Source organism: Eptatretus burgeri, chromosome 15 (genome assembly GCF_056783735.1).
Source record: "Eptatretus burgeri isolate ZD-2024b chromosome 15, Ebu_testis_v1, whole genome shotgun sequence".
NCBI lineage: Eukaryota > Metazoa > Chordata > Myxini > Myxiniformes > Myxinidae > Eptatretus > Eptatretus burgeri.
In genome coordinates this window covers 23,791,397-23,815,423 of record NC_140975.1, presented here as the reverse complement: position 1 = coordinate 23,815,423, position 24,027 = coordinate 23,791,397, and the positions used below count along the sequence as shown (strand labels likewise).

General features: G+C 42.8%; 1 protein-coding gene across 2 annotated transcripts in view; it reads left to right on the top strand.

Annotated features, from left to right (window-relative positions):
- The window catches only part of LOC147011748 (alpha-N-acetylgalactosaminide alpha-2,6-sialyltransferase 2-like), a 98,152-nt gene that overhangs the window by 56,487 nt on the left and 17,638 nt on the right, over window positions 1–24,027 (top strand). For both annotated transcript variants that reach the window (XM_085857960.1, XM_085857959.1), the window contains exons 7-9: window positions 17,686–17,789; window positions 20,804–20,887; window positions 22,512–22,611. In XM_085857960.1, coding sequence (XP_085714086.1) covers window positions 17,686–17,789; window positions 20,804–20,887; window positions 22,512–22,611 — 288 coding nt within the window. The remainder of the gene's footprint in view (window positions 1–17,685; window positions 17,790–20,803; window positions 20,888–22,511; window positions 22,612–24,027) is intronic.

The following is a 24,027-nucleotide window of genomic DNA, read 5'->3' as shown; positions in this document are numbered from 1 at the left end:
TTGGGGGCCCTCGAGGTGCTGAATGAGGAGTCGGAGCCGTTGGGATTACGGATTTCTTGGGTCAAAACTAAGATCCAGGCTTTCGGTGACATCTTGGATGCTGCTGTCCTGTCTGTGTCTGTTTGTGGTGAGGATGTTGAGGTCGTGGAGAGATTCACTTACCTTGGCAGTGATATTCATGTCTCCGCAGGTTGTGAGCCGGAGGTCAATAGACGTCTGAGTCGGGCCTGGGGAGTCATGGATTCACTGGATCATGGGGTGTGGCGCTGCCGGTACCTGTGCGGGAGGACGAAAGTCTGAGTCTTCAGGTCCTTGGTACTTCCAGTCTTGCTCTATGGGTGCGAGACTTGGACTTTGACCAAGGATCTGAGACGGAGACTTAATTCCTTTGGTACCAGGTCTCTTCGGAGAATCCTTGGCTATCGCTGGTCGGATTTTGTGTCCAACGAGCGGTTGCTGAGAGAGACTCGGATGAGATTTGTTACCTGCATAGTCCGTGAGCGTCAGCTGCGGCTGTATGGACATGTGGCTCGTTTTCCTGACGCTGATCCTGCTCACCAGATTCTCTCAGCGAGGGAGTCTCATGAGTGGGAGGCCAGTGGGCCGACCACGTGCCTCATGGTTGCAGCAGGTTGACCATCATCTCAAGGAGATGGGGATGGGCCTGGCATCTGCCTGGGGGATGGCCAGACGGAGGCCCCTGGAGTACCGGCGGAAAGTGGACGCAGCGACGCGCTGTTCTGGCACATGCTCCCATACCTGACCTGACCTCTTCTTTTCCCCTTCTGAATGGGTAGCTCACTGTGTCACATCCACACAACACATATGTGCACAGAAGTGTAGCTGCGACATCAAGAGGATTTTCTGGTACTTCTTGCTCAACACTTCTACCAGCTCATGAATAGGTAGGTATTGATTCTGCCGTTGTATCCAGAGTTCTTGCAATGTGTTCAAGCAGCAGAAGTGATATATACACAGCATAATTATGTCTGTATCTGTTGCATGCACAACAGCTCGATGGTGATCAAGATATTCCACACAATACGCAAGATGAGCAATAATCCTTGTGTCTGCCTCTTCATGTTCTTCACAAGGTAAGTCCAGAACTGAACTTGATGCTGATGTGATGGAAAGAGTGTGACCTTTGTTTTCCATCATACTACCAAGAATGATGGTCACTCCATCCGGAATAGCTTCAGGACTCTCACAAAGGGAAGTGCCAATGAAGTTCTGAAGATTTCCTTTATTTCTTGGATTCTTCATGAATAAATTCCAGTCCGGAATTTCTAGACTCTTGGATGGTGAGAATTGTCTTGCCTGGTCTGTCTGGTTTCTCCTCTGCTGCTCATCACCCTTCAAAGTATGGCTATCATCAAAATCATACTGATCACCAATGATGTTGACACAGTTGCACATTTCAGGTTTCAACTGCAGGATACACCTGCTTGCGAAGATACAGCTGGGGAAGTTCACCAAATGTTTTCGCACCCATTTTTTGGTATTTATTTACAAATGCCATTGTGTCTACCAGATAAACTGTGTATAGGTCACTCTGTGGTAATGATGGCAGCTGTAAAACAACATCCTGCTCAGCTTCAGCAATTAGCACTGCCACGAAATCAGACTCGTTGCCTTTGCGCATTACAACCCCCTGTGCTAAGCGTGGATCAACCTCAAACAGGGATGATGGATAGTCTGTCCACTCATGGGAAAATGCAATCTGTCTTGTGACTGGGTCGGCATCTCGATAGAAACACAGCACACGTGTAGTTGCAGTCTCATCTTGATAGATCCTGATTAAACTCTGTTTCCTTGATGGTTTTGATTTCTTCTGTGAGGAGAAAGTTACCAGCTTCAGTGGTTCAATCTTAATAGAGACCACCTCTTCTGCTTTCATAATGGCTTCCATGCCCTTAGCTTGAGCATGGACCAAGTCTTTTGAAGCAGCCTTCTCACTAGTTGCTCTATTGAGCAGAACCACTTGGTTGTTACACTGGAATGGGTTTATCATCTGCTGGCATATCACTTTCTTGATCTCCTCAACATGCATATGTTCTTCTGTTGCCTGCTTCTGTGTTTCTCCATGATGAGTAGATTCCTGTTGGCCTAGATTAGCCATAGACTTTATGTTCTCTGATACAGATGTGAGAAATGGTGCTGTTTTCACATATTTATCTCGAGCAGCTGGTGCCTGAGATATGCGTTTGAACAGAGATGTCTTCCCTTCGTTGTTGTATGTCTGCTCCAGGGCCATGTCACTCCAAACACCATTGAATTTTCCTTTGGAAGAGTGAACTGTGAAGTACCCAACCTGGATCCAGCAAACCTTAACCGAACTGTGTTCAATAGAGTAAGAGGATTTTGGGGGTAGGGGTAACTTTGGTTGACAAAAATGTTAATTTTCTCTTTAAAAATTGATAGAACTCAATCAAATTTGCTGTTTTAATTAGCCATGGATACCATGTTCATATCACATTAAGAGAAATTAGTATTCTAATGCAGCATCTGCCTATGATAAGAAAAGTTCTAAAGGCCATCTTCAAAAAACGTTATTTTTAAGGCATTTTTCACAAAATTATGTACTTTTACGAGGTTTACTTTCACAAAGGCAATTTTTTTTTGTCATTTTACAATGCACTGATTGAATTCTTACATTTAGTTCACATTTATTTTTCATGAATGTGATTTTTTAATTTTTTTAGAAATCTTATTGACAATTGCTGTTTTATCAAATTTTTCAAATCTTCCTCAAACAAAAACGGCCGCCAAAATTTTTCGCAAGAGCTTATGAATTGCCAACATTGGTTTTCATGAACTGCAAACATATATCTAAACATCCTGGGGGTGTAAAATTTTATAGCAGAGGCTGTAAGGTCCAACCCTAAAACAGCCTCGTACACAGGTTGGCTCCCAGACTAGTATGCTAATAACCAAGAAGCATGAATTTGCTACACATCCTGGGTTAAAATTGCATGGCAATTATTAAACAAGGGAATAACCAGTGATGTCAGTTTGCAACATTGATTCGTTCTTTGCTCTTAAATTAAATAACACAGAAGCTTGGCAAATGCTACATGCTTAATTTGATCGGCCAATGATCACTCTTCCTTTTACTGGAAAAGAAATCTATATGACAGTTATTAAACAGTCCACCAAAGTCTTGAAACTTTGTTTTTCAGTTTCTTCAAAATTGACTCATCCTGAGATCTCTGGTTTTCCCCTTGTGGTCTTCATATGTGTTCAGTTTACCATATCAATATAATGATAATATTTTGAAACAAATTTCTACGAGCAAATTACACGATATAATTACGGAAGTTTGCACAAGTGATGTAATAACTTTATGTTACACCAATACACATTGTTCTACGAGAAATGAACTAAAACATATATTTTGAGCGAGTGTCCTCGATATGTTCAACCATCACTGTCCGTGTCATTTTGGTCACCATGTGACAGTTCGTTGCCACACTGCCTGTCACTGGTGGCACACATGCACTCGTTAGTGCAAGGCAAACTGTCTTGTGAGCAGCTGCAGCTGTTGGTACATGGTTCACTACCATGGTATGAACACACAAGACCATCTAACATCTCCGCTGATGTGGGTCCATCAAATAATGTGGGATGCAGCACACCTTCTCCTCTGTACCATCCACGACCCTCTGGTGTGGGAATTTCTGGATTTGCCAGGTGGGCATTCATCCGTACTCGGGTTTGGTGAATGGATCTCTTCACATGTTCGAGAAAAGCTGGTTTGGACGGAGGCAACTTATGCACTGGGACATCTTTGGTCGCTGCGAGTTTCTCCCGAAGATCATTCAAATTTGTGTGTGCATCCATATATTTCCCTTGAGAATCATACATGGCACTGACTAAATGTCTTGAAGCAGCCACTGCCTCCTGGAGATCGTCAGTGGCGAGGACTTCGAGGTGTGGACCATTATTCTGAAGATGCAGTGTCTTCATAGCTTTCCATGCTTTCTTTTTACCATACCCGAAGAATGATGATACAGAGTCACATCCTGTCAGGGCATGAAACGCAGGAAGCCGGGTACACATTTCTGGAAGCAAGCTGTAACATATCTGATGGACTGGGATAAGCTTGCATCCTGCTGATGTTCTTTTCTCTATCCATATTTCGGCAGTGTCCCGCAACTGTGGAAAGTAGTGGACTACTAAGACAAGCACATCAGTGTCTGCTGATTTGATTGTAATGGACCCACGCACATTGTTACGTCTGAACTCTTCATCGGCATGCTTCACATGAAGAAATATCTGAGAATCTGCCTCTTCCTGCATTGATGCGAGTTGACTGTCATGATACATTCCTGCAGATGAAAGGCATGCTGTAAGCGAACCATCAGATAAGCCACTAGCCAAATAGATCCGCTTTTCTTGGTGATCTGAAAGTTATTTTGCTGCTGGTGCATGTTGCGTGATGTGACTTCAGATGAAGTGTGTCAAGGTGGATTTGTTTGATAGAGCCATGAATTTCATATTTCATGGACCGCACATGAAAATATGAGGGCAACAGGGCTAAATGTGTTACTGAGATCACCATCTTTCATATGAGACGACCTGTTGTAGCTTTGTGTCAAGCCGGTTGATTAAACTCCTAAAATATAGCCCTTTATCGAGGTTTACCGCTGACCTACAAGGCCTTCATCTGCAGATCAATGGAATGCTGCTCTTTGGGATGGCACTGCTGCCTCCCACCTTTCACATCTTGATGCCATGGAGACAAAGGCCCTCAACATCATTGCCACTTCCCAGGACAAAGCTAAATCTCTGGGCCTGCTACTGCTGTATCACAGACAGGTTGGTAGCCTCTATCTTCTACCGACTTCTCACTGGTCTTCCACACTCTTCCCTTTCCATATTTTCACCCTCCTCCACCACCCCCCCACCCCTGGCATTCTCCCAGTATCGCACTTCTGGTAAAACTCACGGAATCTAGGTGCACTTCCCACTCTCACATATCTGTTGCTCTTATCTCACCTGTGGAACGAAAGTCCCCAGTACATTCAATATGATTTTTCCCTCACCTTTTCAGAATAGCTGTTCACCTTTTCAGGTCATTCCCCATCCACACTCATGATTTTTTACACCCTTATAACCCCCCTTAACTTTCTTAGTGTTTTCCCCTCTCTCTCTTTTTTGTTGCATTGCTGTTCCATTGCTGGTTTACAGTTCTTGTTCTTTCAGCCCTTTCTTGTTGTGTTTGAGTTTGTATTTAAGCTTGCTTATCCCATATGCCCTCCACCCCATTTTTCTCTCATTGTTCTTCACTCCCATTCTCCCTTCAAGTGACCCTCTGTTGGGTCCCTCTGGGCCCCACCTCACAGTTCGTGTGTTTCCCACTTTCCACTGTATTTTAGCTTCTCTGTTTTGTGTTCTAGCTCTTCTTTCAACCTTGATTTTGTATAAAAATAAATGGTCCACTGAAAGCTCATGTTACACATGCACATTCAACTGGACTTTTTGCTCCTTTCAAGCGAGTAAGGAGTCTTACCCCATAAATGTATGAGAGAAGAGTTAGCCAGCCTTTTGACAATCACAACTCCAAACAATGGCTATATTGGATAAAGTATTTGAGCGTCAGCTGCCCCAAAGGAAATCTCGGAGAGATCCAGCTCTCGAGTTGTGAGATGGTTCAATTCATACAAGCAATCTGCACATCAGGCTCGTAACACGTAAAAGGCAAGGTACATTGTAGAAAGAAGCCAGCTAAGCGGGGGGGGGGGGGGGGGAGTTATTATGATTAAGGAGAGGGGCTGGCAGGATAGCAGCCATGGAGGTAAGCTTATTTGAGTGTCCAGCCTGGGTTCGAATCCCGAACCAGCCAATAAACTGTCATCCAGGTGTTTTTACAGGCAGGGGGATGTTAAAGATCCCATGGTGTCCTCCACAAAGAGTAGGTGAGTTATCCCATATCCCATAGTTATATCCCATAGCTTTCCCTGTGATATGGCAAAAAGGTAATGTGAGTGTACAGTACATGTATGTGTATGCAAGGCTTGACTGTGTGACAACGATACCACAGTCGACGTTGAGTCATCATGAAAACCACCCCCCCCCCACACTGGCCCTCAGTTAATTCGCATTACGTTTCCACCGGTTCTTGGTGAGTCATCTCCGCCTATTGGTTCACGAAAAAATAAGTGATCACGATATTCGTTATTGGTGTGTGTCTGTCTGTCTGCCTGTCTCTCTCTCTGTTGGGTAGTTGATCTATCTACCCTTATTGTCAGGTTTTCCGTCGTTAGGGCTCTGTCACACCTTGACGTTTTAGCCAGGAATGGCAACGTATAAAAATGCACGTAAAACGTTGGCGTATGCTGAAGTTTTGAGGTTTTTTGAAAAAGTTTTGGTCGTATTCATAACGTGTTGGTCGTATGCATAACGTATTAGTAACGGGCACAGAACTTTTCGTTGTGTTAAAGATAACTTATACCAACGAATGCTTAGCCTGTTGTCGGCGTTCACAACCTATGCCCAACGATAGTTTAACTTAGTCATAGTGCGCTGCACGTATCGCCGACGAACTCGTGGCGTTTTCTGTTAAAAAGCTGCCGCTCGCCGATTTAAATCATAACCGCCTGAAAATTGGAAGTGTCAACATCGCAGTCACACCTTGACGATTTAGCCAGTGTATGCCGACCTATGAAAAATGTGTCTAAAATGCTGGGACACGTCGAATACGGTATTGGTAAGTTGTGTGTGTATACGTTAGGAGCACGATGAAAAACAATGAAGTACGCTGGCATATTACGTGGTACGTCTAGTACGTCGTGAAATTTCAAGCATGCTGAAAATTTTACGACGTACTCGACGTATGGCTCAAGTTCCGCATACACTGGCATAAGTTCTCGGCACGCTCCGCAATCGTTTACACACGTCGGCCACATGTTACTTGTAAGTTACTCATAAGTCGAAACACGTCGAGGTAATGTTTAGCATACCCGAAACGTAATTTTTTACCTACGAGTAACGTGCTTTGAACCTATTAGTAGCGTGCTTTGAGCCTATGTGTAACGTATCTCAAACACACATTGGCATATGTAGACGAATTTGATTGACGTCTTCCGGACGACCACAGAACTTACTGAACGTGTTTCTAACTTACAGCTACCGTATAATGGCGTATTGGCAGCGTTTAGGGGAATTGGTATATACAAATGGGCTTCACAAGAGGAACCCGTCAGTGTTCCAGACTCCATGTTGAGTAGATGTCAATGTCAGTAGCAGTAGTAGTAGTAGTAGTAGTAGTAGTAGTAGTAGTAGTAGTAGTAGTAGTTCGAGAAAATTTAGTGATGTCGATGTTATTAGTAGTAGTAGTCGTAGCAGTAGTAGTAGGTCGAGGGAATTTAGTGATGTCTGTTGGTAGTAGTAGTCGTTCGAGAGAATTTAGTGATGTCAATGTTAGTAGTAGTAGTAGTAGTAGTAGTAGTAGTAGTTGTAGTTCGAGAGAATTTAGTTATGTCGATGTTGGTAGTAGTAGTAGTTCGAGAGAATTTAGTGATGTCGATGTTATAAGTAGTAGCAGTAGTAGTAACAGTAGTAGTAGTTCGAGAGAATTTAGTGAAGTCGATGTTGGTAGTAGTAGTAGTACTTTCAAGTAACGTGTTGCAAAGTGTGAACAACGTTCGTGTAGCGTGCTTTCAAAACGTTACTCATAGGTTAGCGTACTACCACTTATGGCAGTGTTTTTCAGCGTGGTCTTAACATATACAAAACGTACCCATAACGTATTCGACGTGTGCCAGCGTTTTAGACAAATTTTTCATAAATCGGCATACGCTGGCTAAATCGTCAATGTGTTACAGGGCCTTTATGTCTGTTGGGTAGTCGATGTAGTCGAGAAAAAAAAAATCTCAAAAAAATGTTTGGAGATTTTTTTTTCCTTTCTACCCTTATTATCAGTATTTCCGTCGATATGTTTATCTGTCTGTCCCTCTGTTCGGTCCAGTGCTCCGTTAATACAATGGCGATTTTGATGAAACTTGGTTGGTAGGTTCATACCATGACCTAGTTGTGTGCAAATGAGAACCGTTGCTATGGACACCACCATTGCCTCACAACGGGACTTTGAAATTTTTGAAAAAATCATAAAAAATTAATTTTTGAAAAAATCAAAAATCGGGCCACGAGCGACTGTGGGCAGTACATTCAGCCATATTGTCAAATATTTCCAGCTGGATCCTATGAAAACTGTCGGAGAAGATAGACTTTGACTGAACCCTGGTCGAAAACAATAAAAAAACGAAGTTCGTTATATCTCAGAGACTATGAGTCAGATATACATGAAACTGGTATGGTAGGTTCATGGTATGTCCTAGTTATGTGTGAGAAAGAACCGTTGCTATGGACCCCTCCGTTGCCTAGCAACGGCCGGAAAACCTCTAAATGTCGGGGTATTTTAACGAAAAAACAATCTGCAGCATTAACCCTTGAAGCTAGAATCATGAATTTTCTTGTGCTTAATCCTCAGGTCATTCCCCCATCGAACCGGCCCATCGCGTCAGGTTCTATTGGGTAGGCGACGACCCATGTCCGCCTACCGGCTTGTCTGTCTGTCTGGTTGTCTGTCCAGGCCAGTACTCCGTTAATCGTATTCAGATTTTGCTGAAACTCTGGTTGTAGGTTCATACCATGACCTAGTTGTGCGCGTTTGAGAACCGTTGCTATGGACCCCTCGGTTGCCTAGCAACGTGCCTTTGAAATTTTCAAAAAAATCAAAAAAAAAAAATATCGAAATTCAAAAATCAAACTATGATCGTTTGTGGGCAACACATTCAGGCTCCTTGACAAAAAATTCAGCCCGCTCCCATGAAAACCGTCGGAGAAGATAGACTTTGAATGAACCCTGGTCGAAAAAAAAAATAAAAAAACGAAGTTCGTTATATCTCAGAGACTATGAGTCAGACATGCATGAAACTGGTATGGTAGGTTCATGGTATGTCCGAGTTATGTGTGAGAGAACCGTTGCTATGGACGCTTTTGTTGGCTAGTAATAGCTGAAAAACGACTAAATTTGACTTGATCGACTACCCATGTCCACCTACCGGCTTGTCTGTCTGTCTGTCTGTCTGTCTGCCCCGAGCATAGCTCCTTGGGTTTTGATCCGATCCTGATAAAATGTTGGTGGGAGGTTTATATCATGATCTAGTTGTGTTTTCCTGAGAATGGGCATGGTGCGCCTATTATGGGCGGAGCCATGCCCAAAAAACGTGTTTTTATGCGGGAGCCGATTTCAATTTGCATCTTCTCCTTGGGGGTTTGTCGAATCTGACAGGGGTTTCGGTATTTGGTTAGCCCAATGGCACCTGCATAGCCCCACGGAGCTCGATTTTACATTTTCGTCACAAGGTCACAAACTCAGAAAATTGCGAATTTTGATATAAAAATCATACGACCGCCCAAACTTTGAGAGCTAGGATGACAATATTTTTTATGCATAATCTTGAGGTCATTCCCCACCAAAAGTCTTGAAACAATTTTGCTCTATCTTAAACACCTTGCCCGTGGCACCCCCTTCAAGTTTGTTTTGTATTTCATCAAAGTATGGATAATCTGATGAGTGTGAAATGCCATATAGCCTATATGACGTTATATTGTTCCTGGAATGTTCCAGAGGAAGTTTTGCACCAAAGGTCATAATCCTTGACCTTTGACCTTTAAAGTTCACAAAGGTCAAATTTTCAAAGTTGTGGGAATCTCACCGGGTTTTCGACCTTCTTCGACGAACTAACTCCATTAAAGGCCCGGTCACACCTTGACGTTTCAGCCAGCGATGGCAACGTATTAAAATGTATGTAAAACGCTGGCTGACGTTGAACTTTTGATGTTTTTTTTTTTAAGATTCGGACGTATTCATAACGAGTTGGTCGTATGCATAACATATTAGTAATGGACACAGAACATTTCGTTGTGTTATAGATAACTTATACCAACGAATACTGACCTGTTGTCGGCCTACACAACCTATGCCCAACGATAGTCTAACTTAGGCATAGCGCGTTGCACGCATCGCCGACGATGTCGTGACGTAGCCTATTAAAAGGCTGACGCACAACGATTCGAATCATAACTGCCGTAGAAATGGAAGTGTCAACATCGCGGTCACACCTTGGCGATCTTGCCAGCGTATGCCGACCTAAGAAAAATGTGTCTAAAACGTTGGGGGCACGTCAAATACGGTATGAGTAAGTTTGGTATACGTGAGTACAACGCTAAAGTACGCTATCATACGTCGTAGTAAGTAGAGTACGTCAAGAAATTTTAAACATGTTCAAAATTTTACGACGTACTCGGCGTATGACACACGTTCCGCATGCGATGGGGATAAGTTTTACACACGATATGTGGACGCTTACACACGTCCACAAACGCTACTTATAAGCTACTCATAAGTCGAAACACGTCGCGGTAATGTCTTTTTTACGCGAAACTTATTTCTAACTTGTGTTTGACGTGCTTTGAACCAATTCTTTACGTAGTCCCAACACACATCAACGTATGTAGACGTATTCCAATGACGTCTTCCGGTCGACAAAAAAAAAAAAATGAACGTGTTTCTAGGTTACAACTGCCATATAAAGACGTGTTCCCAGCAGTTTTGGGAATTAGTATATAAAAATGCTGCTCATAAAAGGGGAACCCAACAGTGTTTTCGAGTTCCTTTTTGAGTCGATGTCCATGTCAGCAGTATCAGTATCAGTATTAGTATTAGTATTAGTATTAGTAGTAGTTTGTTCATGTTGGCAGTAGTAGGTGAGTGTGAGGGGGAGGGTGTGGGTTATGATGGATCCTCCTTGCGTCCGCGTGTCCACGGGTAGGTTCATAGGCTGCCACTCAACGATTTAAATGGCTGCATCTCCACTATTGAAAGTAGACGCTTGCGCTCAACAATTGGATTTTTTTTACACTCAACGACTTTTAAACGGTACCACTCAGCCATTTTCATTGTTTACAATGAACGATTAGAATTGCTGTCACTCGCCTTTGTTTTTTGACGCTGAGGTTTTGAAATTTGAAGCGTTTCTTCTGAACGTGTGAAAACGCTCAAACTCGACTATTTTAAATAGACGCTGCCGATGGACAATTGGAATCATAGCCAAGCTAGATATCGAAGTGTGAACATCCTCGTCATGCCGAAGAAAAGTTTGAAGAATGCTGCAAATAAGTGTCCTGGCCGTGGCCGTGGACGCTGACGCAAGGACGATCCATTATACCGACGTCTTTCAGCCTATGAGTAACTTAAAAGTAACGTCTGTCGATGTGTGGCAACGATCGCGTAACGTGCCAACAACACGTTAATCATAGGTTAGAAATAAGTTTCGGGTACGCTAAACATTACCTCGGCGTGTCTCAACTTATGATTAACTTACAAGTAGCATGTGTTGACGTCTGTCAACGATCGCAGACCGTGCATACAACTTGTGGCCAGCGTAGCGGAACGTGTGAGACATACGCCGGCATACGTCGTGAAATTTCAAGCATGAAAAAATTTGAGGACAACCAAAAAGTACAACGTTTAAAGCCAACGTACAACGACGTATGGCAGTATTTTTCAGCGTGCTCTCAATGTTATCAAAACTTACCCATAACGTATTCAACGTGTGCCAGCGTTTTAGAAAAAAAATTCAAAAATCGGCATACGTTGGCTAAAACGTCAAGGTGTGACCGGGCCTTAAGCTATAGCACGTATCCTGTTTCCTTATTTTAATGTCCACAACATTGTTTTGTGACCTTTAAAGGTTATGCAAAGGTCAAATTTTGAAAGTTGTTGAACGAAACCGGGTTTTCGACATTTTGCAGCTAATAACCTGTCACTCGTACCACATCATGTTGATCATTTTTAGAACTTGGTCAAAAATTATCACATTGTCTCATCCTTGACTTCTGAAACAACCTACATCGTCAAATACCACTCGTGAACCATCGCAGTCTCCAGACTTGTTCATTATTCATGACGGTTCATTTCTGTTTCATTTTTTTCCGCTTCATTTCTGCCTACTCATGATTCATGATGCTCTATGATTCCACCAATCAGGTAATCCCGTCCTTTCTTTCTCTCAACCAATCAACGTTGAGGACATTACATTGTAACTTTATAAATGAGTTTGGTGCTTCTTCTTCATATGCTTATTTTTTTTCTCCTGAGGAGTGAAAGTTGAAAAGCTTTGATAATGTCTATTTTATTGAAATGTGTGTGTATATATATATATATATATATATATATATATATATATATATATATATATATATATATATATATATATATATATATATATATATATATATATATATATATATATATATATATTCATTCATATATTTGCAGACTTAACTGCTGGTTGCATCATTTCTCAGGGTGCAGCTCTGCTCTTGATACAATGCTCCTCCCCTCCACACTTCCCCCTTAAAAATTAAGACAGGAATTTGACCAAGGTACCATCACACAATTGCTCTCAGTTTGAAAGGTGGGTGTACAAGCAGTCATGAACTAAAACAAAAGCTGTCATGAGCTAACCCTACCTTTCAAAAGGTTTTTATGTCTTTCAAAAAGATCAAATCACACAAACAAAGCTCGGAAGGCAATGGCATACTACCCAGTATAACCCTTGCCAAGAAACCGTTTCAGTAGCACCAATGCTCTGTAAAGGGGATACGGTGTACATTAAATCATCAAAAAACTCACTGTGCACGAGAATCCTGCACTATACTTAGCTTTTTGTGTTGACCACGCAAAAAGGGTGGCAGATTTAAATTTTACAAATTCTTTAGTAATCTTTCGTAATGAATTGATTTGGAGTACCCACAGTTACTGCACTGTCCTTGCAAATGAGGTCAATGCCCTCATGAACATGGCTGGTGCATGCAAAATTCTAGCCACGGTCCAATCAACATCCTCAAGATGGAGTTGCTGTTTCCCATGCACGCTGTTTACAGTAAATCAGTCCTTGGCAATGTAAACAATGCGGGAATGTGCATCATTGTGTTTCTTTTTTGAACACAAAATCTCGACTCATGGAAGAGCATGGAGACTGAAGGTACAAAGACAACTTACGGACAGTGGGTCTGTGCAGCCTTCGCCGTAGGATACAGTGAGCAAGGGGATGAGCAAACAGGTAAATAGGAGAGAGGGAAGAGGAGAGAGAGAAAGAAAGAAAGAAAGAAAGCGTCTGAGTACCAAACTCTGTGATGTAATGATTGGAGCATCTCGAAGTCTGGGAGGTTGGCTGTTCAAATCCTTACTGAGTCACACCAAAGGCTTTAAAATGGGATTTGCTGCTTGCTTGACGTTCAGCATTTAAAAGGATAAGAGCATTGACAATCCCCATAGGTTGGCATCCATGGGGAGGAGGAAATTCCTCCTTCGGAAATGCCCCATTGAGTGTGGTGAGAAAGGCAGCGCCATTGTTGTCATGTCGCTGGTACCCAGAGTGCCACGCGAATTGACAGCACTTCCCCTAAGCTCAGTGGCTGTATTTTTCTCATCTAACAGTCCTGTAGTGTGTGTGTGTGTGTGTGTGTGTGTGTGTGTGTGTGTGTGTGTGTGTGTGTGTGTGTGTGTGTGTGTGTGTGTGTGTGTGTGTGTGTGTGTGTGTGTGTGTGTGTGTGTGAGTGTGTGTGTGTGTGTGTGTGTGTGTGTGTGTGTGTGTGTGTGTGTCAGCTCCACTAAAAGCATTGGATGCTATTTTTTTAAAAGATAGAAAAAAGATACAACAGCCTGCATGTAAAAGGTTTGTGTTCATTCGGGTTAATGTGGGTTGTGGGTAGAAAAGAACTGCTTGCTTGAAGTTCTGCAAGAAAGAGAGCAACTTCCAAACCCCAGGAGTACCTCTGGCTGTGACTTCCCCTCCACTCACATGTTTTGTTCATCTGCGTGTTGAACCCCCTAACAGTGACGACTCCATTTACATCTCTTTCAGACAACATGGACAAACTTTAAACCACTCATCCCAACTCTCTATTCCTCATATGTGGTGACTTTTTTTGCCACCATGTAACTTGGCGTGATGTTGGTACCTCATTCACCAGCCATGGCACTTCAGCAAAGGACTTCTGTGACTCCATGGAACTGACTTGATCTGTAATTTTTCCAACCTGGATTTCTCCCAATGGCAAATCCTCCCTTCTGGACTTGTTGATCACGAACGTTCCCGCAAATGTCTCCTGTTCTTCCTTTGCTCCAATTGGTTCATCTGATCATGTGCTTGTGAAACTCAACATTTCTCTGGCTGTTGTTGGAGAGCTGCCTCAATGCTGGTGAGTCTTGCAGTTCACTCAAACAGATTGGCAGGGACTGCAAGCAGCCATCTTACTTCAGCACTGGTCTCATATCTACTTCCTCAATGTTAACTCAGCCTGGGAATTCTTCCACAGAAACTTGCTCTCTCTCTCTCTCATGCAAAGAGTCTTCAATTATCCTACCACCTATGGTACACTGATTCGTGTGGTGAGGCAGCTGTTCTGCAACTACTTGCCTTCAATTCCTGGATGGCAAATCTGACCGAATACAATCCCAGTGCATTCCAAAAAGTCCACAAGAAGTGTATTCACTCTCAGGAGAGACAGAAAACGTCTGTCCAATCTCAATAATTAACTTTCAAACTTGTCACTTTCAAAGTTGTCTCCCTCCTCTAAAACCAAATGGCACCATGTTAAGTCTGTCTCTGGTGTATGCTCCCCTTCCATCCCTTCCCTCTCTTCAAATGGCATCACAACTGACTTGACTCATGAGCAGGCTGAATTCCTCAATTCTGTGTTTTCTTCCAATCCTCGTGTCCCCAAACCCTCACTCTCGGTACCCATCCTTCCCTGCCATACCAAACTGTTCCTGGATTATGTGTCTTTTGCACTTGAGAAGATTATTTCAACCCTCGACTCCGGCTCTGTTGCTACTGGGCCAGACGGTGTCAGCTCACGTGTCCTAAAAACCTACGCTGATGCTCTTGCACATCCCCTCTCTGCCATTTTCACCATATAATTTAAGCTAGGTCATCTTTCATCTGCTTGAAAATCTGCCAACATTGCTGCACGACATAAAAAGGTACAAAAACTGATCCCATCAACTACAGACCTATCAGCGATACTTCCAATCATCACCAAGGTAATGGAATCCACCATCGCAGTTGATATGAAATCCTTCCTTTTCTCCAGGAACCTCATCTCAGATCATCAATTTGGTTTCAGACCAGGTTACTCCACCTTGGACATGTTGCTTCTACTCACCCAACAATGGATGGTGGTCCTCGATGCCAGACGTGTGATCAGGGCCATCTCTCTGGACATATCTTGTGCTTTTAATACAGTCTGGCATCCTGCATTCCTCTCCAAACTCTTAACCTGTGGCATCCAAGGCCAACTCCACACATGTCTTATTGACTAACTCTACTCCCATAGCCAACTTGTGGCACTCAATGTAATCCTTTCATCTCCTCTCCCTGTCAAGGTTGGAGTGCCCGAAGGCAGTGTTCTGGACCCAGTCCTACTCCTGATCTTGATAAATGATCTCCATGACTCTCTGGAAAATCCTCTTTATGGATTTGCTGATAACTCCACCCTTTCCTGTGACATCCCTCACCATTCAGATAGGCAGGCAGCAGCCTCTTTGCTCTCATCAGACTTTGACAAAAATCACAAGCTAGTCAAGCACTTGGAATATGTGTTTAAATCCTGACAAATCTCACACTCTCACTCTGTCTCTTCAAATGGACTGTCCAGCAAACCCTCCTTTTATTGTCTTAACAATCCTCTTGAAAAAGTTCAGTCATTTAAACTCCTGGGTCTCACTGTCAGCCAAGATCTTTCTTGGGCAAACCACATTTCAAAGCTAGCCGCTGACTGGGCATCCTCCATGTACAAAATCCTTCCTTGGCACACCTGAACTCCTATCCACCTACATGACCCTCATCTGCAGCTCGATGGAGTACTGCTCTCCATTCTGGGCTGGCTCCCCTGCCTCACATCTTGCTCAGCTTGACACCATGGAAACCAAGGCCTTTAACATTATTGGAATTTCCCACGATGAAGCTGTGTCTATGGGTCTCTCACTTCGCCATTGCAGACAGGTTGGTGGTCTCTCTGCCTTCTACCACCTCCTTTCCTATCTTCCACCCTCTGCTCTTTCCATGCTTTGTCTCTCTCCTCTCCCCAGGTCTCTGCAGGGCTCACATGGTCCACCATCAACCCCTTTCTCGTGAAACTACCGAAATCCAGAGTCACTGCTCACCTCCACTCATTTGTTCCTCTTTTCTCTCACATGTGGAACCAACTTTCACATCCTATTCAATCAAATTCTTTCCTCCATGTCTTCAAGACAGCTGTTCACCACCATCTCAGATCGTCGTCAATCACAAACCATGATCTTTTATACCGTTGTTTACCCCACCACCCAAATCCCTCCTTTTTCCAAATTTTCAGTTTTTCCTCCTTGGAGTTTCCTTTTGTATTAATTTTGTCCACCCTATGCTTCCTCTGTGTCCACCTTCTCCACCCCATGCTTGTGTGTTTTGCGTCCTGATCCATTCAGTGTACTCACTCTTACTTGAGCCTCAACTATGTATACACAAAACAAAAAAATATTGATCAGTCTCTGGAGAGTAGTTTCACAATTGGGGTAGAAGAGAATCCAGAGTGTTGATATGGGTTGGCAGCAATGAACCTTCTTTACACCACAGGACTCCATTATCTGTCATCTGGAATGAACCTCAGTTATGAGCATGAGCCATTGGTTGAGATGCAACGTCAAACCACAGATCAATATAAACAAATGCTCTGGCAGTATCCAGGTTTTTATACATGCACGTTGTTTTAAAGGTTTACAATGTTGTCAATCAGCAGTGGTTCTAATTCCCAGGGGATGTGACACGTCAGCTGGCTGTGTATGCTGTGCCCCATCCACCCTCACAAGGAATGTAGCATGGCAAGCTTTTATTACTTGGCAACAATTTTTTTTTGCCAAGTATGTTGGTCTGCAGCGTTTGTTTGTTTGTTTGTTATACAATTTTTGGCCAAGTTTTCAAGCAATCGTTCTGAGTTTCTTTGTGTATGTAGGTGACCTGCCAAGGACAGCAATGCACAATTTTGGTGAAGATCCATATCTGGATACCAGAATTTTAAAAGTGATTCTTCACCATTGAGAGATGGGGCCAAAAACGATATATAGCACAATATCTCAAAAGGCGATGGACAGATTCGGACAAAACTTGGTGGGACAGGTTGGGTGTGTGACAAGACCGAATAGTTTCAATTTTTGTCAGGTCCGGATCCAGATCCGGCCTAACAATGGGATACAAAATGTGAACTATTCAGCCTGGTGGAGGTATGCACTCTACCGATGCCGTTTGGCTCTGACAAGTGTCGCTGTACGAGTGATTTTTTTTTTTACGATGGTCCAAACAAATCTTGCATAAGCAGCTAAAACCGTGTCCTGGGACTTGTGACTCACTCTTTTGAAGATTAATTAACACTTGGGAATACTTTACAGCATTTGCATCAGGCAACTTCTACACAAATACTGATCACTTCTTTCCCATTGTGTGAAATCACAAATAAATCCCAACTGGCAGTGATTGAATGTTGTGGACGTTTGTCCAACATGTCCACATTATTCTCAAGCTGGGCATTCTATTATCCAAGTGTCTCGTTGAAAGTGAGAAAATGGTTTATTTCCAGGAAACGCGGTTGGTGTTCATCCCTGTTCATGACCGAGACTACTACCTGGTGAAAGCTGCTGCACTTAATAGGCTCATCGATAAGGGTCCTGATTTATCCAAAAGGTAGGTTACAAGATTTATCACTTTCTTCCCAAATCAATGTTGATTGAAAAAAAACAAGAGAAGAAAATGTTCATCCTCCATCCACAATCTTTTGAACCCCCAAGCCCAGCTCTTACCGCGTTGCCAGTTTTTCCTTCCACTTCTGTGATTGAGGGTTTGTGACTATCTATCTTGTTCATCCCCTGTGGCCTCCTCTTGCTCTCATTCTTCCACATTTCTTTTTATTTCTTTTATCTTCCTCTATTCTGTCCCTTAACCTTGCTGTTGGTGTTTTCCCCTGTCACCCCCCTTCTTTTTCAATCAATATACCTCTCCTCCACGAGCCTCGCCACTGTACACAAAATAATAAAATTTAAAAAATATTCTTGTTCTTGTTCTTGTTCTTGTTCTTGTTCTTGTTCTTGTTCTTGTTCTTCTTGTTCTTCTTCTCCTTCTTCTTCTTCTTCTCCTTCTTCTTCTTCTTCTCCTTCTTGTTCTTCTTCTCCTTCTTCTTCTTCTTCTCCTTCTTCTTCTTCTTCTCCTTCTTCTCCTTCTTGTTCTTCTTGTTCTTCTTGTTCTTCTTGTTCTTCTTGTTCTTCTTGTTCTTCTTGTTCTTCTTGTTCTTCTTGTTCTTCTTGTTCTTCTTGTTCTTCTTGTTCTTCTTGTTGTTCTTCTTGTTCTTCTTGTTCTTCTTGTTCTTCTTGTTCTTCTTGTTCTTCTTGTTCTTCTTGTTCTTCTTGTTCTTCTTGTTCTTCTTGTTCTTCTTGTTCTTGTTGTTCTTGTTGTTCTTGTTCTTGTTCATCTTGTTCTTCTTGTTGTTCTTGTTCTTGTTGTTCTTTTTGTTTTTATTGTTCTTGTTGTTCTTGTTGTTCTTGTTGTTCTTGTTGTTCTTGTTGTTCTTGTTGTTCTTGTTGTTCTTGTTGTTCTTGTTGTTCTCCTTCTCCTTCTCCTTCTCCTTCTCCTTCTCCTTCTCCTTCTCCTTCTCCTTCTCCTTCTCCTTCTCCTTCTCCTTCTCCTTCTCCTTCTCCTTCTCCTTCTCCTTCTCCTTCTCCTTCTCCTTCTCCTTCTCCTTCTCCTTCTCCTTCTCCTTCTCCTTCTCCTTCTCCTTCTCCTTCTCCTTCTCCTTCTCCTTCTCCTTCTCCTTCTCCTTCTCCTTCTCCTTCTCTTGAGCTTGAGAGTCACCATCCCCCACAAGAACTGCAAGGGTTGCGTGCCATGTCTCAGTCGGTGAACTCGAGAGTTTGTGAGATAGTTGATGACCATCGAGCTGGCAAGGTTGTGGTCATTCTGAGGGGCAGGTGGAGCAAGTGTGGAGTTTTCAGCCCTCGCTTTGGCGTTCAACTCAGACTTGGGGAAGTGGCAGAGAAACCTCCTGCCTTCTCGACAGTTTAGGATACAGAGGAGAGGTTTGGCTTCCAGGACGAGCGCCGAGCGGAGCTCAGGAGGCTGATCGCGGCTCGCCGGTGTCTGGATTCTGCTCGCCTCTCGCTGGTGCCCGGTTCGAATCAGCTCGAAGAACACACGAGGTGGACAGGTCCGAGGCAGGCTCTGGTCTTCAGCTCGCCTTTCCCTCCGAGCTGGAGGCCTCAATAAAGGCTGTGGCCACCGTTTATTTTGTGTGTGTGTGTGTGTGTGTGTGTGTGTGTGTGTGTGTGTGTGTGTGTGTGTGTGTGTGTGTGTGTGTGTGTGTGTGTGTGTGTCTGTGTCTGTGTGTGTGTGTGTTGCCAGTCTAGTAAGTAAGAATGGTATAAATGCTCTTTGCTTGTACATAAATTGCCTTGCATCTCTAAATTCGGATAACTCTGCTTCTTGCGTGCTGCCCTGCCCCATTATAAATAAAGCCATGTGTTAAATGTATCAGTTCGTTGCTGTGTTTCCTTCCATTGTCTTAGCGTGACGCGTGTTGGAGAATTAGCAAGGTCGTTGTTGCCGCCGTAAGGGGACATTTGGACCGACGGATCTCGGTGATCATCCGCTCAGGTCGCACATGGTTCGAGCACGCTAGCGGCTCGTTCCGTACGAGCGCCGTCGAGGGTGTGAATACTCGGTAAACTCGCCACGTGGAGCAGTAGGGATTTTGAAGATTGGCAAATAACCCTGTACCACATGGTGTAATTATTGATGATTCACGGTCCAGGAAGGGACCCGTACTTGCCAGAGTTTTCCGAAAGGTACGATCTAAATTCCGGGTGTTCGGTGGAGTCGACTCTGCAGTTCCATCTAGCCGTCGTGCTCGTCGCTGATACCCGGTCTGCAACAATATAACTGCCTTTCGAGAGAGTTCAGTGTAGGACTACTAAATTGATTCCCAGGAGAGCTAGACTAAACTATGAGAAAGGAATGAAGGAGAGAGGACTTTATCTATTACAAATGAGGTGATAATAAGGGGATTTATTTGAGATTTTTTAAATAATGAAGGATCAGGGGACATAGCATGAAAGTAAAGAAGATGATAGCTAGGATTGTAGTAATTAAGTAAGGGCCTTTCATTCAGAGAGAGGCGCTTGCATGACATGATCTCTCTCGTAAGGTAGTGGCAGAAAAAGGAGTAAATAGGTTGAAATTGGAATTACATAGGTCCCAGGAATCATTGGATATAGAGGGGTACAAGGACATTGGCAGGATTGGGAGGTGTTCTAATGCCTGCATTATTACCTGGCATTTCTGGAATTCAGTGAAATGTGGTATGATTACGATACATTAATAAATAAAGCAACTTTACTTGGGTCTATAGCATTTATACTTGAACCCAGACACCTGAGCGATATGACGTAGTGATATAATTAATAATTAATTCGTTTGCTGCTGGGATGCCAATATATGCTGTTGCACAATGACTGTGACCATGGAAACGGTTTACAGTACCTGTGGCTATTACATTTGCATGCTTATATGTACTCAGAGTTAGTATGTTTGTCTCGTTCCTCAAGAGTTTGATATGATTGGGCACAAACCTCTATTCTAACTTAACCCAGCAAACAAAATACCTAAATGAGCAGTACATGAAGCAACATGCCACACTTCTCTGCCCGCAGTGCAACGTTCTTCTTCGGTACACCAATCAACGCAAAGAAAATAAAAATTATGCACCCTGATTTCCTGCGCTACCTAAGGAACAGGTATGAACTTGCATGTTACAAAAGTTTCAAAAAGGACAATATATGTACTGAATTTTTATGGTGGATAACCATGACTAATGCTCCCTCTCCAAACACACACACACACACACACACACACACACACACACACACACACACACACACACCCACACACACACACACACACACACACACACACACACACACACACACACACACACACACACACACACACACACACCTCATGGAACGCTGCCTTTAGGACTGGCATTTTCATTCACACCAATTTTACATGAATGCAAAACAGACTAAATATTGAAGCCAGTTTTCAAACTGAAACGATAACATTTAAGTGAACTGAAGAAGAGCATTTATTGAAAGTGTAGTCAAGAGAGAGATAAATAGAGTGGGAGAAAGGGAGAGAAAGAGAGAGATCGAGAGATTTTTCACCATCCTTGAACCAAATAAGTTGATGATTTGCTGCTTCCAGATGCCCAAGCAGACAGAGAGGGTTGCCGCATGTTTAAGGCTGAAAAACAATCTTCACATGCACAGCAAACTAAACTGCAAAATGATCATTGAGCTTCTTGGTCCTCATTCATATTCAGATTGGTGAACCTCTTCAGGAGAAAAATTGATGGCTGATGGTGTGGTGGATGATTTAAAATCGAAAAAAATGTCAACACACCAGTCAAAATAACTGAGGCGGAGAACACGTAAAATCGTAGATGCTGAGGGGTTTTGTAAATATCATTCCCATATTAGTTGTAAAACTACAAAACTATTTTGTGATGAAAATGAAATTACCTTTTGTAATGAAACAGAACATTGAGTCGTAATTGAAAATGGTACGTCTCATTGATTCAAAACCAGAGCAACATCAAAGCAACAACTTCAATTAACTCTGACAATAAATCCAATACACTTTTGCTCAATCATCGAAGTTAAACGCTTTTCCATCAGTTTGAAAACAAAACACAATCATCAAGAGACTCACTGACATTATAAGAACCCGTCCATCCATTGGGACCATACTCGGTGCAGGGTGTTGGTGCTGCCTAAGCAGTCTCCTTGGCTAGTGGACACAATCCTGGACAGGTCGCCACTCCGACACAGGATACCAGAATGCAGACACTCATTTTGCTGACCTCAGAAGGATGACAGGCAGAATCAACCCCACCTGGTATTAATTCAACAGCCAAGGGGGATTTGAACTCAGAATTCGAAGATCCCAAACCCACCACCCTAACCATTAAGCCAACAGCATATTCAAACAAACCATGAGTGGTGTGTAATTATAAGAATGCCCATATCAAATTTGAGGTTCCAAATCTATTTTGATATGGAAATAAAATTCTCTTCCAAAAATAGAGGATTTGGAAAGGGCATGTAGCATTGATTGACACCCAAACCAGCATGAAAGAGAAAGAGAGGAGGAGAGAGAGGGGGAGAGAGAGAAACAAAAAATAAAGAAAAAACATTTTGAAAATATTGCATAATGATCATGGTGGTGGGCAGGTGTGATTTTTTTTTTTTGAAAATGGTATTGTTCCACTTTTCAAAAGAGGTTTTTTAAAACTTTTATTTTTCAAAATGAATTGAACTCTTTGTAACTTGTACTCATTGTGAGCTTGTTATACCACAGGATCATGCCCAAAATGAACATGGCTCAAACAAAACCCGATATTTACCGGCCCAGCACCGGAGCAGTTGCTGTCTTTGCTGCGCTCTACAGCTGTGATAAGGTAAAGGCTCGACACCCAAAGTAAGGAAATATACAATCTTATTTTATATGAAGCAAAACACACCACTCATGGTTTGTTTATCTCATATATGAGAGAGATTTCTCTGATAAACACACAGCCACATCACATGTCTTATGCCATTTCAACATGATGAGGCAATCGTATCTGGTTTTGTTTTCTTTTCTTGACATCAGGTATGCTTTCTACTTATATCAGAAAGGTATTCAGAGAAACACGACAACTATATTGGAATTAAAGTTCAGAAAGAATGAAATAGATAAAGGTGTCATTATTATCCTGAAATGAAAAAAAACAAAAAACGACATCTCAAAACAAAAATTCAGAAAACGAATATATTGTTTATTTTGTACTTTTTATTACTGGGGCATGATACATTTCTGTAAGGATATGTTTAAGAACGTTGCACTGCGGGCAGAGAAGTGTGGCATGTTGCTTCATGTACTGCTCATTTAGGTATTTTGTTTGCTGGGTTAAGTTGGAATAGAGGTTTGTGCCCAATCATATCAAACTCTTGAGGAACTAGACAAACATACTAACTCTGAGTACATATAAGCATGCAAATGTAATAGCCACAGGTACTGTAAACCGTTTCCATGGTCACAGTCATTGTGCAACAGCATATATTGGCACCCCAGCAGCAAACGAATTAATTATTAATTATATCACTACGTCATATCGCTCAGGTGTTAAACATATGTAAGGATATGGTTGGTAGAATAGCTTAGATGTGCACACACTTGCCTCTAAGCTGTCTGGCCTGGGTTTGAATCCCGATCCAGCTATAAACTGTCATACTGGTGTTTCACCTGAAGGATGATTCATCAATGTGTGTGCCGTCCCTCAGATGGACGGTAAATTGGACGTCCCATCTGTTGGCATAAGTGGGTGGACGTTAAAGATCCCACAGTATCCTTCACAAAAAGTGGGGGACTTCTTGCTGGCACCCTGAACTAACGACAAATTCCTGCCCTGACTACTGCTGGGTAGGCAATGGCAAACCACCCAGTACAACCCTTGCCAAAAAACTGCTTCGGCAGGACCAACACACGGTAAAAGAGTATGGTATATCCAAAGAACTATGTTAACTCGCATTTGGGAAATATTTTACACAGAGTAAGATGGGGCCAGATACAATCATTCCTGTCCACCCCCACTCTCCCAGCCTGGTGTTGGCTTCGTGGTTAGGGTGGTGGCTTGGGATCCGAGGGTCCTGAGTTCGAGTGCTGTAAGCTGCTGAAATAACACCAGCGGGTTGACTCAACCTGTCATCCTTCTGAGGTCGGCGAAATGAGCATCAGTGTGTACTGGTAATAGGGGCACTTGTCAGCAACATAGCCATGCCCCTGACCAATGATGCAACCAGCAGCCAAAAGGCTAAACACGATGGGAACGCCC